This window comes from Desmodus rotundus, chromosome 6 (genome assembly GCF_022682495.2).
Source record: "Desmodus rotundus isolate HL8 chromosome 6, HLdesRot8A.1, whole genome shotgun sequence".
Taxonomy (NCBI): domain Eukaryota; kingdom Metazoa; phylum Chordata; class Mammalia; order Chiroptera; family Phyllostomidae; genus Desmodus; species Desmodus rotundus.
The window spans coordinates 132,736,131-132,753,830 of NC_071392.1; the positions used below are offsets into that span (position 1 = coordinate 132,736,131).

The window sequence follows — 17,700 nt, forward strand, 5'->3', positions numbered from 1 at the left end:
CCTGGGTGAGAGAGCTTGTGAATGCACAGTTGAGTGCATCATCAGGTACGTGGGGGAGAGAGATTCCTCCTGATAGCTATAGGCCATGTGCCTGCTAATGCCACATAGCCCATAGAGAGAACAGGCAAATGTGCTGAGTGGATGGGTGCAGGTCACAAGACAGTGAGCCATGAGCAAGAGAACTTCTTTATTCCCCGGGGATCATATTAGCTTGGCTATAAAATGGACTAGGTGCTCTCTCAAAATAACCAATCAACTTCCCAAACTTTTGTGCACTTTGTGTGATTCCACCTCCCAACCAATCCCTTCTTTCTCCAGGTTAGACTGACAGGCCTCTTTGGTTACCTCCTCCCCCTGGGCCAATTTGACTTCCGTAGCACATGTGTCTGCCTTCCCCTGGTCCCACCTCGAATCTGGTACTGGAAGAGGGGAGGAGGGCTTTTTCCTCTATCCAGTTATGGTGCTAGCCTTCTATGTGCGCAGTGTTAAAAACCTTTCTATGCTGCATGTTGGGTGACTGAGGAGACTCCCTTGGCATTCTGGACAGACTGTCTAGTGGTAACAGTAGCTTTACACCTTTTATAACTCCAAATTCAACAGGAAAGGGTAGTGGGTAGGCCTGTTTTTAGAAGCCCCAACACCAAAGTCTTTTTGCATCTCATTGGCTCAGATTCGGTCCTGTGCTGAACTTGAACCCATCACTGGGCCAGAGGCTACTGGTTGACATCACCCTGGTCTGTTCTCAAAGCTTGGGGATTGGGTAGAGGAGGGGTGTACTGCCCAACACAAATCTGGGGGCATTGCTAGAGAAAGGGCCAATTGAGCTATTCCCCACAGCTCTGTTTGAGGATGGGACCACCTCGATCAATAGAAAGTGAACAATATAAATGTATCTCTTATAGTAATATAATGAGTACCTTGAATTTCCTGTGACTTTAATTTTTTAAGTATATTTTATTGATTATGCTATTAGTTTTTCAAATTTTCCCCCTTTATCTTCCCCTCCACTCTGTACCCCCCAACCTTCCAGCATTCCCCCTCTTGGTTCATGTCCATGGGTTGTACACATAAGTTCTCTGAATTCTCTGTTTCCTGTACCATTCTTAACCTGTCCCCATCCATTTTATGCCTACCAAATATGCTTCTTATTCCCTGTTTGGTTGCTGATAGGTGTGAGTTTGTTGTCATTTTACTGTTCATATTTTTTATCTTCTTTTTCTTAGATAAGTCCCTTTAACATTTCATATAATAAGGGCTTGGTGATGATGGACTCCTTTAACTTGACCTTATCTGGAAAACACTTTATCTGCCCTTCCATTCTAAATGATAGCTTTGCTGGGTATAGTAATCTTGGATGTAGGTCCTTGCCTTTCATGACTTCAAATACATCTTTCCAACCCCTTCTTGCCTGCAAGGTTTCTTTTGAGAAATCAGCTGATAGTCTTATGGGTACTCCTTTGTAAGTAACTGTCGCCTTTCTTCTTGCTGCTTTGAAGGTTCTCTCTTTATCTTTAATCTTGGATAACTTAATGATGATGTGCCTTGGTGTGTTCCTCTTTAGGTCCAACTTCTTTGGGACTCTCTGAGCTTCCTGGACTTCCTGGAAGTCTGTTTCCTTTGCCAGATTGGGGAAGTTCTCCATTATTTGTTCAAATAAGTTTTCAATTTCTTGCTCTTGCTCTTCTCCTTCTAGCACCCCGATAATTCAGATATTGGAACATCTCAAATTGTCCCAGAGGTTTGTAAGAGTCTCTTCACTTTTTTGAATTCTTGCTTCTTCATTTTGTTCTGGATGGATGTTTATTTTTTCCCTTTTGCTCCAAATTGTTGATTTGAGTCCTGGTTTCCTTCCTGACACTGTTGGTTCCCTGAATATTTTGCTTTTTTTTCATTTTGGGTATCCTTCATTTGTTTTTTCATTTTTTGACCAAGTTCAATCAGAACTGTGAGCATTTTGATTACCAAGGCTTTAAATTCTCCATCAGATAGGTTGGCTATGTTCTCATTGTTTAGTTCTCTTTCTGAGGTTATGCTCTCTTCTTTCATTTGGACCCTATTTCTTTGTCTTGGAACACCTGAGGAGTTGTAAGGGGGCGGGGCCTTCAGTATTCACCCTAGCAGGGCAACCCTCTTTGCTGGACTCTCCTGTGAGACTGGGAGTTTCACCCACCATAGCAACCTCCATATCAACTCTGAGTCTCAGTTTCCCCTTAAGTCAGCCCTGCGCATGCAGCCCACCCCCGCCCGCTCGGTCTGCTGCCCTACTGGTTTGGTTGTTCTGATCAACTTTTTCTTTCATTCCTTGGTTGTTGGAGTTCCATGCAGTTTGATTTTCTGGCACTTCTGGTTGTTTATTGATTTTAGATTGGTTGTTATCCTCCTTTTTGTGTGCCAGGAAGTGAAAGGTTTCTACCTACGCCTCCATCTTGGCCAGAACTCCTATGTAGATGAGTCTTAATTGCTGTCAGCAGGTCAATGGGAGGGATTTACCCAGTCCAGACAGATGGTAGGACCAGCTGTGATCCTTGGCCAGCAACCACCTCCCTTCATTGTTTGTGGAGGTGGTTGGGTGGTGCTCTGATATAGTCTGTAACTGTCCACTGGGTACACAGGCTCTGGGATTTCCCAGGTGGTACAGGCCAAGGTCAGCTTCCAACCTGTGTTCTCTTTGGGGCCCCTTGATGTAAGCTATAAAGTGATCTGCAGATGACTGCTGCTAGTGCCAGGCCTGGGGCCACTCAGTGAGATGTACAGGGCTGATCTCAGCTGTTGCTTGTTTGAATCAATTTAAGAAGGTCTGAAGCCTGTGCTTAGCCCAGCCTTTCATATGGAAAAGCCACTTTACCAGAATGGGAGGGTTGCTGGGGTAGGCCCTTAAGTTGGATGGGGGGGGACCCTTAGGTAATCATTAGGGTGGGGCTTACCATGTGAGCCAGATGATGGAGATTCATAGATATGGTGCTCACTCTCTGTGGCTGTGTGTAGGGGAGGGCTCGGTAAAGGTACAATAGCTGCTGCCTGCATCTGGGAGGAAACTGTTCCCCAGCTCTCACCCTGATGTCAGACATTCAGTTCCTCCCCATGTGCCACTGGTGCCCTTCAAGCTGTTTCCCTGGTGCTGGAGCCCAGAGGGAGTGAGTCTGAGTAAGTCCATGTGTTGCGAGGCCCTTTAAGTGGAGGCCTGAGAATCCCTCAGTTTCTTCTGCCCACCCAACTCCCACAGGATTTTATAGCCAGCAGTTATGGGGACTTATCTTCCTGGCACTGGAACCCTGGGCTGGGTGGTCTGGCATGGGGCTAGGGTCCCTCACTCCTGAGATATCCCTCCATTTATATCCAGCACATGTGGGTTTGGGACCAGCTGGTTCCTAGTCTCTATGTCTCCACCCCTCCATCCATCCATGGATGAATGTGGTTTCTTTGATTCCTTAGTTGTTGGACTTCCATACAGCTCAATTTTCTGATGGTTCTGAGTGATGGTTGTTCTATATTTTAGTTGTAATTTTACCGTGGTTGTGCCAAGAGGTGATCCCCAGTTATCTACACCTCCATCCTCTCATTGCTTCTTTAGAGAGAGAAAGGGAAAGAGAGAAACATTGATGTGTGAGAGCAGCATTGATCGGTTGCCTCTCATACGCACCTGGAGGGGGATCATATGTACCTGGATGGAATCGTATGCACTAGGACCAGGGAGCTTATGTGCCCAGACCAGGGATTGAACCCGCAAGTTTAGTATGTGCACTGACTGGGAATTGAACCTGCAACCTTTCAGTTATGGGATGACCCTCCAACCAACTGAGCCACAACAACCAGGGCTATATTCTGCTTTTTGAATTGAACAAAAAATGATTGAAAAACACCTCTCAGAGGCAAATACTAGGCAACAGCAGCCTTGTTCTGTGCAATACAGAGTTAACTACAGATGTAATTTTAAATGTTCTAATAGCCACATTAATTAAAGAATAAAAAGTAGGTGAAATTAATTGTAATATTTATTACTTAACCCTTTTATATCTGAAATATTGTTTCAACATGTAATCAGTATAAAAAAGTATCAGTGAGATATTTTACATTATTTTTTGTACAAAGTCTTTATAATTTAATGCGTATTTTTTTACATACAGCACATCTTAATTGAGAGATGCCCTCAGCTTTCAGGTGCTCAGCAGCCAGGTGTGGCTCCCATATTGAACAGTGTAGCTTTAGAGTAGGGCACAAACATATTGCTACTTCCCATTCCTCCCCCTGAAAGTCTAGGAACAAATGAAAATTGTGAAGTGTTCTTTGATAAATATAAATAGCAGAGATGAGAGTTTCACAGTGTAACACAAAATGGTTGTGTTCCCTAATTGGCAATAGATTTCCTTGGAAAAACTGCTGAAACAATGTTTGCATTTTTGTGACACCTGACAGTACAACAGCACCCATATCCCCTTAAACAGTTATTGAGCACTACTGTAGGCTAAGAAAAGGCCTGGCCTTTCAGAGTGGACTATGATGTGGTTTTGACCTTTAAGCCTTATGAGGAGGAAAAGATGGCCACGTCCCAGAAAGCAAAGGATAGTGCAGTAGAGATATGTAAACATGTCATATGTTCATTCACTCTCCTGGTTCCTACAAGTCTTACTGAAATAGTCTCTGGCCATCTATATGCAAGCTGTATAATTCATTCATTTAACAGGTATTTACTGAGCACTTATGTGCCAGGCATTATTCTAGCCATGGGGTTACAACAGCAGTGAACAAAGAGTTCCAAGTTCTTATCTTCATAACATTTTATTCTAGTGATAGGAGACAAACAATGAACAAAATAAGTAGAAGGTAGGAAGTACTGTGGAGAAAAACAGCAAGTAATGGAAGTATCAGGGTATCCAAATTTTTCATAGGGTGATTAGAGCTAGGGAAGACCTCATTAAGAAGGTGAAGTTTGAGCAAACACTTGATGTTAATTAAGGAACAAAGCTTGCATATTTGTGGTAGAGAAGGCAGAATTCCCAAGAACTCTTGATGAGAGAGTGTGCCTGGAATATTTAAGGAATAGCAGGAATACCTGTGAGGGAAGCAGGGAAAGCAAGAAGCCAACTACTTGGAGATAAGTCAGGAGGAGGGATCCCAGAGAGAAAAGGTGTGGGTAAGGAGGCTTTGGTCATGGAGGGGCTTTCAGCCCCCAAAAGGACTTTGACTTTTACTCAGAGTGAGATGGAATCATAACTGGGGTTATTAACCATGGGCCATCTTTATTTTCAAGAAGATTTAATTGAAATGTAGTATTTCCTTCCATTGTGCAAGTAGGTAACAAACCACAAGTGGATCAGTAGCACCTGTAGCCTTCTCTTTAATTAAAATGACATTTTCAGTTTTCCTATCACATTACAGGATTTGCATATATCTACAAATATTACTTGTGGTGTATGCTCATCCACACATTATAGACCACTACAGAATTATGTTATTTAATAAAACTCATATATTGTAATCCTATGTATTTTATTTTATGCATTAAAAAGAGGGGTCCTTGGCATAAAAGAGGTGAAGAACACCTGTGTCACTGGGATTTGCATAGAAGACTCATGCGGTCTGACTTAGTGTTTGGTAAGCATCACTCTGTCTGCTCTGTTGAGGATGAATTGTCAGGGCAAAGGTGGAATCATCGAGACACCTTAGGGTGGTACTGCTGTTGCCAGTGGAAGTAGGGTCCTGGCAGTGTCACTAGGAAAGCATTTCAGGGACCACAAATTGGAGGATGAGTTATGGAGTTAAGATTTATCGAAGCTGGAGCAAACTTTCCCAGATTCAGCTCAGTCCTACTGTGAAGGAAGTCCAGCCTTGTCGTCATCGAGCCCAGAGGGAAGGCCAAGGTCCAGAAGTTCATGCCATTGGTTCGGTCCATATCAAAGCTTAGTCCAGTTCTGCCTCTGTCCCCATCTAGCTAACATTCCTGGCTGTGCTATTAACTGTATCCAGGCTCATTCTTGGAGTCCATGTGGCTTCTGGGCCATCATGGTTGCCACAGAGAAAGAATACACAAGCACATGGACAAGCATGTATTAGCAGGAGAGAGAGAGAGAGAGAGAGAGAGAGAGAGAGAGAGAGAGAGAGAGAGAGAGAGAGAGTGAGTTTGCCTTTGTTAAGCTTGGATTATATCTTGGGCTTAAAAAGGACCAGGAACCTTTTCAAACTAACCAATCAACTTGTCAGTCTTCTGAGGACTGGCATCCATTTTTATTCTTTTCTTCTCCCACTGCTCCCCCAGCCTCGGCAGCACCTAATTTATTTTCTGTCTATAAATTTGCCTATTCTGAACATTTCATATGAATGGAATTATATAATGTGTGGCCTTTGTATGTGGTTTCTTTCACTTAGCATAAATGTCTTCAAGGTTCATCCATGCTATGGCATGTGTCAGTACTTCATTTCCTTTTATGGCTGAATAGTATCCCATTATCTTGGTAGACCACATTTTGTTTTTTGATTGAGAAGTTGGTGGACATTTGGGTTCTTTCTGCCTTTTGGATTATTATAAATAATGCTGCTACGAACAGTCATGAACAAGGTTTTATATGGACATGCGTTTTTAGTTCCCTCAGGTATTTTCCTAGTACTTTTGTGGTCTTGTTTTTCACATTTTACATCTTTAATCCATCTGAACTAGATTTTGGTATAAGGTGGCCATATCAGAACTGAGTTGTTATTCTTCACTTAAAAATTGCTCGTAAACATTAAGGTAATATTAATTTCTAATCTTTAATAAGTTAACTGTAGATGTAGATTGTTCTTTACAAATATGCTACTTTTTCCATAGTATGGGAATATGCACTAAAATTTAAGCACAAATATTCACTACAGTTAAAACTAGGTTAGAAAAAGAGACCAGCCAAGATGGAAGCGTAGGTAGACACACTGTACCTCCTCCCACAACCAAAAGAAGGACAATTTTAAAACAAAAAACAACCAGAACTGACAAAAAATCGAACCGCACGGAAGTCCGACAACCAAGGAGATAAAGAAGAAACATTCATCCAGACTGGTAGGAGGGGCGGAGACAGGCAGCAGGGGCGGACACAACTCGAGGCAAGGAGGAACGCGGCCAGACCCAGAGATGTGGTGGTTTGTGTGATGAACGTGGCAGGCAGTGCGACCACTAGCAGATGGCCCCACATTCGAGCATACATAAACCAGGAGGAATAGCGGGGGGAGCGAAACAGACTGCGCAACCCAGGGCTCCAGCTCTGGGAAATAAAGCCTCAAACCTCTGATTGAAAACACCTGTGGGGGTTGAGGCTGCAGCAGGAGAACTCCCAGCCTCACAGGAGAGTTTGTTGGAGAGACTCACAGGGGCCTAGAGCGTGCACAAGCCCACCCACTCAGGAACCAGCACCAGAGGGGCCCAGTTTGATTGTGGGTAGTGGAGGGAGTGACTGAAATCTGGCAGAGAGCAGAGCAAATGCCATTGCTCCCTCTCGGCCCCTCCCCCACATCAGTGTCACAGCACTGCCACCAGTGTTATCCCACCCTGGTGAACACCTAAGACTCCACCCCTTTACATAACAGGTGCACCAAGACAAAAAAAATAGCCCAAATGAAAGAACAGATCAAAGCTCCAGAAAAAATACAACTAAGCAACGAAGAGATAGCCAACCTATCAGATGCACAGTTCAAAACACTAGTAATCAGGAAGCTCACAGAATTGGTTGAGTTTGGTCAAAAATTAGATGAAAAAATGAAGGCTATGCTAAGAGAAACAAAGGAAAATGTACAGGGAACCAATAGTGATGCGAAGGAAACTGGGACTCAAATCAACACTGTGGACCAGAAGGAAGAAACACCCAACCAGAAAAGAATGAAGAAACAAGAATTCGGAAAAATGAGGAGAGGCTTAGGAGCCTCCAGGACATCTTGAAACGTTCCAACATCCGGATTATAGGGGTACCAGAAGGAGAAGAGGAAGACCAAGAAATTGAAAACTTATTTGAACAAATAATGAAGGAGAACTTCCCTCATCTCACAAAGGAAATAGACTTCCAGGAAGTCCAGGAAGCTCAGAGAGTCCCAAAGAAGCTGGATCCAAGGAGGGACACACCAAGGCACATCATAATTACATTAGCCAAGAAGAAACAGAAGGAGAGAATCTTAGAAGCAGCAAGAGAAAAGGAGACAGTTACCTACAAAGGAATTCCCATAAGACTGTCAGCTGACTTCTCCAAAGAGACCTTACAGGCAAGAAGGGGCTGGAAAGAAGTATTTGAAGTCATGAAAGGCAAGGACCTACCTCCAAGATTACTGTATCCAGCAAAGCTATCATTTAGAATGGAAGGGCAGATAAAGTGCTTCTCAGATAAGGTCAAGTTAAAGGAGTCCATCATCACCAAGCTCTTATTATATGAAATGTTAAAGGGATTTATCTAAGAAAAAGAAGATAAAAAATATGAACAGTAAAAATGACAGCAAACTCACAGTTATTAACAATTACACCTAAAACAAAAACAAAAGCAAACTAAGCAAACAACTAGAACAGGAACAGAACCACAGAAATGGAGATCACAGGAAGGGTTATCAATAGGGGAGTGGGAGGGGGAGAGAGGGGGTAAAGGTACAGAGAATAAGTAGCATAGATGGTAGGTAGAAAATAGACAGGGGGAGGGTAAGAATAGTATAAGAAAGGTAGAAGCCAAAGAACTTATAAGTATGACCCATGGACATGAACTATAGGGGGGCAAATGTGGGAGGGAGGGGTTGGGCAGGATGGAGTGGAGCGAAGGGGGGAAAATGGAACAACTGTAATAGCATAATCAATAAATATGTTTTTAAAAAGTAGGTTAGAACATTTCACTTTATTAATATTAGTAATTATAGCACTGTCCAAACTAGTAATAATAACTGAATGACTGAGTGCAAGACCAGCTGAATAATGTGCTGGGCACATGACAAAATGAAAATGTGGAGCTCTAGCCTAAGATCAGTAGGTCATCTCCCCTTCCCATGGGTCCACCACTCCAACACACATCCCCCATGGCTGACAAATTCTTCGCTGAGGTTCACAAACTACCTGGGTGGGGGTGGGTGGGCAAGATGCCCATGCTGAGTTTTCAGCTGAACACTCCGTGGCACTGCCTGTCCCAGGTGGGGACAGTCATCACCATGCTCTGAGTAGAGATTCCACGGACATCCTGACCCTTTATCCTTCCCATTCCTGTGTCCAGGACTCCACTGAGGTTAGAGCATGGTGGTTGAATGTGGGCCTCCCGCATGTACGCAACTCAATTGTCACCTTTAGCATTAGGTGGCAGCAGTCATGATGCAGGGTAGGGAGGCCCTGTAGGACCTAGTGTGCCAGGAGCAGGGAACAGATGGGAGAGAACCCAGCATGGAGTGATGGTGGGAGGTGGGTACCACATGTAAGCCAAAGCTGCAAGCACCTGGACCTGTTCCATTGTCTTACTTGACTTCACGTAAAAACATAAAATCAAAGATAAAATTATTAAAAATTAAGACCTGTAAGGCCAGCTCAGGTTTAATGTAATTTCTTAACTTCTTAACAAACTTTAAAAATTTGAAGAATTTAATTAATGGCATTATCAGTGATTTTTACCTTATTCTTTTCCAGGTTTCCTACAATGAAAGAGTTACTTTTATAATTAATCAAACCCCAATGTTATGTAAAGATTTTACTGATATTATCTTACATAAATATGATCAGTTGCAATTCTGCCTCCATTTGAGGGGAAATACATATTTGGTACTTTAATGTAAAAATATATTTCTCTTTACCTAGGACCATTAATATAAGATTAGCCAATTTATCAGATACTTCTGGTGTTGAAAATCTCGTCAGCACCCTCATGCTCAATAAAAGCATATTGGAGGATCTAAAGCAATACAATGAGGCTCGCAGAGATCCTGTAAGTCCTGCTATGATCAGATTGGCTTTCTTTACCTTATGTTATGGGACCATTATGATTCATGTAGGTTCAACCTGAAGTTTCCTTGGACCTTAGTGGGAATTGTGTGGTGGGAGTAGTGTGGTATTGGAAGATGGGAGCAAGAAAAGAAAAAGAAGGAAACTGACGTTTAAGGAATTGAGGCTGTTCACCTCACTGGTGGCCCCAAGGACTATGGTGGTACATACATGAATCTACACAAGGGATATAATTGTGTAGAACTTAATATACACATACAAATTACATCAGTTGTATTCCCTGCTTGTCATATTATAGTAGTGTTTTACAAAATGTTGCTTAGGGGATACTGGGCAAAGTGTAAAAGAATTTCTCTGTATTTTTTCTTACAATTGCTTGTGAGTCTACATATTTCTCAATAGACATTTTAATTTAAAAGAAAATGGAGTGCCAGTTTCACTTAAAGCAGTAAAATCATGACGGTTTAATCCTTGAGTGCATGTACTTTTATTATTCTGTGTGGCAAAATGAGAAGGGCACATAAAGCTCTTCTGCTGCAGACTGAAGCATGTTGGTTGTTTCAGGAAAAAACATTTCTGCAATTGTTTGAGTTGTTTGCTGACCCAGCCAGCATTTTCACAGAATACCACTTTTACTTGAAAGAACAGCTGGCATACAAAATATGGTTATTCAATCTCAGGCAGTTGTCAGTCATTTTCTTTAAAAAAGGTGAGCCTGTCACTGCAAGAAAATAACCAACAACACTTGTCCCCTATGAAAAAAAATCCAAGCTTTCAAAAAATTAGAATTTTGGAAAATCAGTATCTGCCTTCATGAGCTTGACAGCTTCCCAATTTACCAGACTTTTCCTGATAAGTCTGGTGATAATATTACCAAGTGTGATGTTTTGATATTTTGTAATGAAATAGTCAACATCTGGAAAATCTATATAAGCTTGGCAAGCCAGTATTTTAGAGATAAACAATACATGATGTTACAAAATCTTGTATAGGAAGAAGATTCATTGAAAGTGCAAAACAGACCAATTAATTTTAATGTAGTAGTATATACAAAGTTCATTGATACAGTTTCAGTTTCAATATTTAAAATTTTTAATCTTTAAAACACTACCACTTATTAAGTTTTGGTGGAGCATCAAAGAAGAATGTCCATAATTATCTGAAAAGGTCATTTAAATATTTCTCCCTTTTCCAATTATGTATCTTTGTGAAGATAGTTTTTTCCATATATTTCAACCAAAATAACATATTGCAACAGATTGAATGTAGAAGCACTTATGAGAATCCAGCTGTCTTCCATTAAGCCAGACATTAGAGGTATGCAAAAATATGAAACAATGCTACTCCTCCCTAAATATTTTTGTCAAATTAAAAAATCATTTCAATTAATAAGTTAAAATTTAAAAATCCAGAATTTTCTCAGTTTTAATTACTAATACAGAAAAGAATGATAGATACACATGAACCAAAGTTCTCTGGAGTTATCAGGGGATAGGGGTACTGAGATCACAATATCTGAGAACTACTGATGTAGAGCTAACGAAAGATTCTGAATCAAGAGAATGCAGTTTGAATCATAGGTTCATTCCTTACTACCTGGAGATCTTGGCAAGTGACTCAGTCTTTCAAGCCTATTTCTCATACATGAGATAGAGATAATGATAATACTTACAGGTTTGGAGTGAAGACTGAGTGAACACTGGGAGGGCATTTAATTTACTATCTGGCCCAAAGGTAAGTGATAGATGGTCTGGCCTTTATGGGATCATGGTCCAAACCTATTATTGACTGCTCACAGAAACATTAATAGCAATATTTTCAAAGATCTTAAAAAATATATTCATCTTTTCAGGATGGAACACCACTGCAGACATTTGTTGCTGATGTGGCAGAACAAATTGTTGGCATTGCAGTGATCAGAAATGAAATGGTAAATTGTGAAATGGATATTAATTTCCTTTATTGTACCCTTTATTTCATGAATTAACACATAATACCTCTTGAAGTTTCATTTTCACTTTAATGTGAATGCCTTCTTTTTCTGAAGTATGTAAATCATGATATGCTGCATCTCACTTAGCAGCCTTTTAAATCTTCATTATTTTGGTTCAAAAATGTTTAAAATATTATAGAGAATACATGAAAACATTCACAATCTATAAATTCAAATAACCTTCCACCACCACCACCAAAAAAAAAAAATCCCACTGCTCTCCCCCAAGGATTACTACTACTGTAGTTAGGCATTTATCTCGTCCGTTTTTCCTTGCACTTAATTACATGCATCTTGTGTGTGTGTTGTATGTGTCTTGTGAAGTGGACATCTAATTTTATTTTTTCCCAGTGCACAATCAATTATTCCAAAGTATTGATTATAGGGTCATCCATTTTTTCCTACTGATTTAAAATGCTACCTTTACATTATTAAGTTTCCATGTGCCTGTGTCTATTTTTACTCTACTCTGTTCCATGGATTTATTTGTTGGTATCTATTGCATTATCATATACTTTGCTATCTGGTTGGGGAGTCTTCTCTCATTTGTCTTTTTTTCCTAAATTTTCATAATTTTATTTTGTCATTTTTCTCTTCCAGACAAGCCTTGTAATACTTGTTATGAATTTATTTGCATCTATTTAGATTTTACAGAACAATTTAGGAAGAATTGACAATTGAAATATTGAGACTTCCTTTCTAGGAACACAGCTTCCTCTGTGTTTGTTGTGGTGGTGGTTGAATTCTTGGGTCCTTCAGAAAAGTTTTCTGGCTTTGTTCATACAGGTTGTATGTATCAGATACTTTGCCCCTGGAGGTTCACTCTCCATCTTTCTCCCATCTTGTTCCATCCTAGGAAATCTAACTTGATGGGCAGCATATCATGGGTGCCTTTGCCCTTTGTCTTCCAATTAGGTTTGACCAATAGGGAACACTGATGAGACAAAGGGAGGAGAGTAAGATTGGGCTGCCTGGGGCTGGTCTCTCCACTGAATTCCCTGATCTTTTCCAGGCAGCCTCTTCTCCATGACTCTCTTATTGGATTCCAGGAACCAGCACCTTTCATGCTACTGCCCTCTGTGCCCCGCAACCCAGGGTGGTAATAATGTGCAGTTGCTGCTACACTGTCTACTGGTTTCTCTACATCCTGCCCCCTCCTCGTAAATAGTCCCTTTGTTAAATGTCAATTATGCAAATTTGAATATACCATCTGTTTCCTGATGAGACCCTCTCCAGTACAGTCCTGAACATTTATGATTTATCTCTATACGTTTTATATTTTTCTGGATATTATGAATAGATACTTCTTTTCATTGTACTTTCAAAGTGTTTATTTTGGTATGTGGGAAAACTACTAATTTTTGTATTCTTGTGTCCAATCAGCTTTTGAAGTCTCTCATTAGCTCCAGGAGCTTTTCAACTGACCCTTTTCTGGCCCAACATAACTTCTATCATATTCTACTGGTCAAAGCTGTCACAGGGTGTGCTCAAATTCCAGGGATGGGGAAACGGACTTCAACTCCTGATGTGACAACTTCTTTCTGTAGAAGATCATGTGGAGTGAGAGATACTGTCATGGCCATTTTGAAACAGAACCTGCCACACATTCTTTTAAAAATATTTATACCTTTTTTCCCCAATTTTATTTGTGTTTAGAACAACATTGAACAGTAGTGTTTATAATGGGTACTTTGTGGTGTTTTTTTTTTATTTTTAATAGGAGTGATCCTGCATTTTGCCCCATTTAGTAAAATACTTGCTGTAGGTACTGGGAGGTATTGTTTATCAAGTTACGGCAGTTCTCTCCTATTTCTAGTTTCCTAAAAGTTTTTCTTTATCATGAATGAGTACTGAATTTTATTAGATGTGTTTTTTTGCATTTATGGAGATGTTCATATGGCTTTACTCATTTAATGTATTCAAATTCTCCATGTTCTTAGATTCATTTATCTTTGATTCAATATGTCTTTGAGTAATTCTTTTACAGAGGGTGGTAGGTAGTAGTGTCTCAGAGTCCAGACATAAACAAGAAATTTTCATTTTATCCTCACACTTGAATACTTATTCAGCCATGTATACAATTCTTATTCAACTTATTTCTCATCAGAATGTTGATGTTTTACTCTCCTTGTCCAGTGTCCAGGGTCACTGATAAAGTATAATCTGATATAAACAAATGCATATTTCCTTGTGTTCTCTCTCTCTCTTTGGTATGTTTCCTTCTATGTTTTTTTTAATACCTGAGATTCTGAAATTTTACCAAGAAGTAATATATGCCTCTTTTGAATTTGGGAAGATCTTTCTTCTATGATTTTATTGTATCTTCCCTTTCATTTGCTCTATTCTCCTCTTCTTTAATTCCTTTTTAGGTGGATATTGGACCTTTTAAATTGATCCTTTACTATCTTTTAACTTTCTTCTCATATTTGTTAATCTCTTGTACTTCTTTCTAGATTTCCTTAATTTTGTCTTCTGGATCCCTAATTCAGTCTTCAGCTATGTCTTTTGTATTATCCAGGGCTCCTATTGGAATTTTAATTTCAGGGTTTATATATTTAACTTCCAAGTTTCTTTCGTGTTTCCTTCTTGTTACTTTTTTGTAGCAGCTTGTTATGTTACATGCAAGATCCTCTTGCATGTAAGAGGTATCTTGGTATCTCTGAGGGCACTGAGTATAATTTTTTTTAGTTCTCTTTTGTTCCCTGAATAACCTCTATTTACTCTGGAGTTGTATGTTTTGCTGTTGTGGTCTTTTGCCTTTGTCAGTTTTCCTCAAAAGCCTGTCCGTATCATGAGTGACATTATTAGGTTACCAGTGTGGCTGTCTGACATGATACCCTTGACAGTTGAGCATATCTGCTTCTCCATTCTTCTCTCCAATCACTGGGAAGACTGTCCACCCCTCTCTGTCTAATCAAGGGGCATCAGTCGTCTGGCTTCCCCTTGTGGTGCTTGAAGGTAGTACTGGAAGGCAACAGGCAGGGGTCAAGGTAGGAAGATTTAACCTATTGGTAGAGAACTTTGGTATGTTTTCTCCTGAGGTAAAACTACCTGACTCATTTGTCCCCTCATCACTCTCCCTCATTATTTTAAAATTAATTTTTTGTTTAACTTTAAGGGGTTTGGGATGGGAAGAAAATTAGATGCACATGGCCCATCTGCTGTTTTGAGCTAATAACCTCTATTGGCTCTTTGTTTTCACTTTTTGTTTTTCACTGATTTTTCAACCCTATACTTATTACTTATTTTATTTTATAATGAGGAATGCTCTGTGGTAATTAAATAAAAGTCTTAAGGTGGACAGGCAGTTATAGGGTCAATGCAGACAGAAAGGTCAGGCAGTGCCAGAATTGCCTTTTGGAACCACCACTGGCTTTGTTACCCTAAACTCCATTTCCTCTAAGCTTTGTGGCAGATGCTGGAAAGACAAGGAACATTGAGAGGCTTAGATACAGACTTCCTAGTTTTCCTGAATTTTCTAGTGCCAGCCTTGCCAATCATAGCATAAACCAAGTTCTTTGCATTTTTTAATTCCTCTTCTTGAAAGTGTGTTTTTAGGACAACTTTACTGTCAAAAGTCAAAAGAAATATAAGTAGGTGCTTTTCAGTTTGCATATGGTTTGATTTTTCCTGCACATCAAGTGTTTTTACTGCCCCTGTCATGAGATAGTCATGCTCACTCTGGTGTTTGCCCCCACCCACCCCCAACAGTGTTCGCTGCTGGGAAGTGAAACAGGACAGAATGAGCCAGTACACAGTTCACATGGATGAGTCCCTGCTTCCCTCCCCTGCGGTATAGGGAATAGAGGCTGGTGATCAGAACCAGACCCAAAGAAGCAGGGGCAGAGTAGCCAATATTTCCTTTTACAAGTAAACAGTCATTTAAATTGTTATACAGTCATGTGCCACATGACGACATTTGGTCCATGACTGACCACATATAGGACAATGGTTCCATAAGGTTATAATGGAGCTGAAAAAGTCCAATCGCCATTATAGCTGATGTTTTACTTTATACCCCGATGCATTACTCATTCACGTGTTTGTGGAGATGGTGGTCCAGATTTATATGACAAATCTGCCAGTCATAAAAGTATAGCACAATTATGTACAGCACATAATACTTGATAATGATAATAAATGACTGGTACTGGCTTACGTGGTTACTATACTTTTTATCATTATTTTAGAGAGTACTCTTTCTACTTATAAAAAATAAAGTTCTCTCTAAAGCAGTATGCCATGTTACACTGGCAGCAGCTCTGTACATCGCAGGTTTACTGAGTGTCTTGATGGCATCACTTTCTCTTGTGCTTGATTAATCTCATTATTTTTGTACAGTAACAGGCTGTACAGGTTTGTAGCCTGGGAGCAATAGTCTGTACCATACAGTCTGCGTGTGTAGTAGGCTATACCATCTGTGTTTGTGTAACTGAGCTTTATGATGTTCGCACAATGATAACACCACATAACGACACATTTCTCAGAATGTATCCCAGTTGTTAAGTAATGCATGACTGTACCTCAGAAAGATAAAAGGTTTAAGGAATGCCTATGGATGAGGCCCAGCCTCACGGTTTTATTGTAGGCCAACCCAGCCACGTGTGCCAGTCAAAGTGTATGACGTGTGGGATGGCTCGTTTCCACATTAATATGTGAATTGAGAATAGTAGTGAATCCAGAGAACACTGGTGTTTGTCCTGCTCCTGAAACTTGCATGTGCTTGGTCAGTCGTGCTGACTGGCTCGGGCTCGAGCACCCGTGCCCACTGGAGGCAAAGAGCTGCTGTCCTGCTGCCTGGTCCCTAGCAGAGATGCACGGCTCTCTGTAAGGAGCAAATTCCAAAGCTCTGTAGCTATCCTCCAGAGACAAGTGATCAGAACAAATGACTTTTAAAAACAAAATTTTTAATTCTTAAAAAATTAACATTGGAGATGTTTATTGTGAGTTACTAAATCACAGGAGAGACAAAACTAGTTTCTTACTATTATACAATATCTAAAGTAATTTTTTAAAGGTTTTTATCACAAAATGCATGCCATTTGTTAAAAAATTCTTAGATGTCCTTTCCTCGCCTCTTTTTTAGGATATAGAGTACATACGATCCCATTACAATATTGAAGATTTTATCTACTTTAGTCACCACCAGCACGAAGAACACGGACACCTGTATCACTTTGCCCTGAACCCCATTTTTCGGCATTATACCAAGTTTTTTCTGAAGGAGATACTCCGTTTAGGTTTTAAGTCCTGTCTCTACTACCCTATTTACCCAGCTTCCAGGGAAGGCAAGGTAAAAAAAATGTTGTAATGAACTTCTCCAGCACGTGTTCAGTGTCATTTGTGTTGTGTGCCATATTGTTTTCCTTCCTTGCTTGAAGGACTTTGATTATAGGGTGGCTCTGAATTTCCAGTGGCTATAGTGAGTTTGGCCCTTGCACTGTAGTGAACGCCTAGGGTTTGAATATCTGAAACAGTCACAACCAATATAATTAATAGAACAATTTCTTGGCTTTTCCATATTGACAAAACAGAGACTAAAAACTATGCAAAAATGCTCCAAGGTACGTGAAAATCAAATTATGTCTTATGGTACATTAGTGAAAATCCAAAATGATTCTCTCATGTTCTTCAAGCAAAGAAATTTTAGTAATGAACCCAAAGGATACATCAGTTCAATCCTATAAGATTGATATGCTATCACAGCATTCCAAATAAGCACTATAATCACCCACATAAAAGTGATGGATAAAAAGTGGAGATTTATAATATATATTTAACCTTTATGTAG

The 17,700-nt window shown here is 40.2% G+C and overlaps 1 protein-coding gene across 8 annotated transcripts in view; it reads left to right on the forward strand.

The window, feature by feature from the left end:
* The window catches only part of CFAP61 (cilia and flagella associated protein 61), a 354,209-nt gene that overhangs the window by 146,948 nt on the left and 189,561 nt on the right, over window positions 1-17,700 (forward strand). For 7 of the 8 annotated variants that reach the window (XM_045194437.2, XM_045194441.3, XM_045194438.3 and 4 more), the window contains 3 exons: window positions 9,773-9,899; window positions 11,769-11,846; window positions 16,996-17,202. In XM_045194437.2, the coding sequence (XP_045050372.2) occupies window positions 9,773-9,899; window positions 11,769-11,846; window positions 16,996-17,202 (412 nt within the window). The remainder of the gene's footprint in view (window positions 1-9,772; window positions 9,900-11,768; window positions 11,847-16,995; window positions 17,203-17,700) is intronic. The other variant, XM_053927357.2, reaches the window with a different exon arrangement.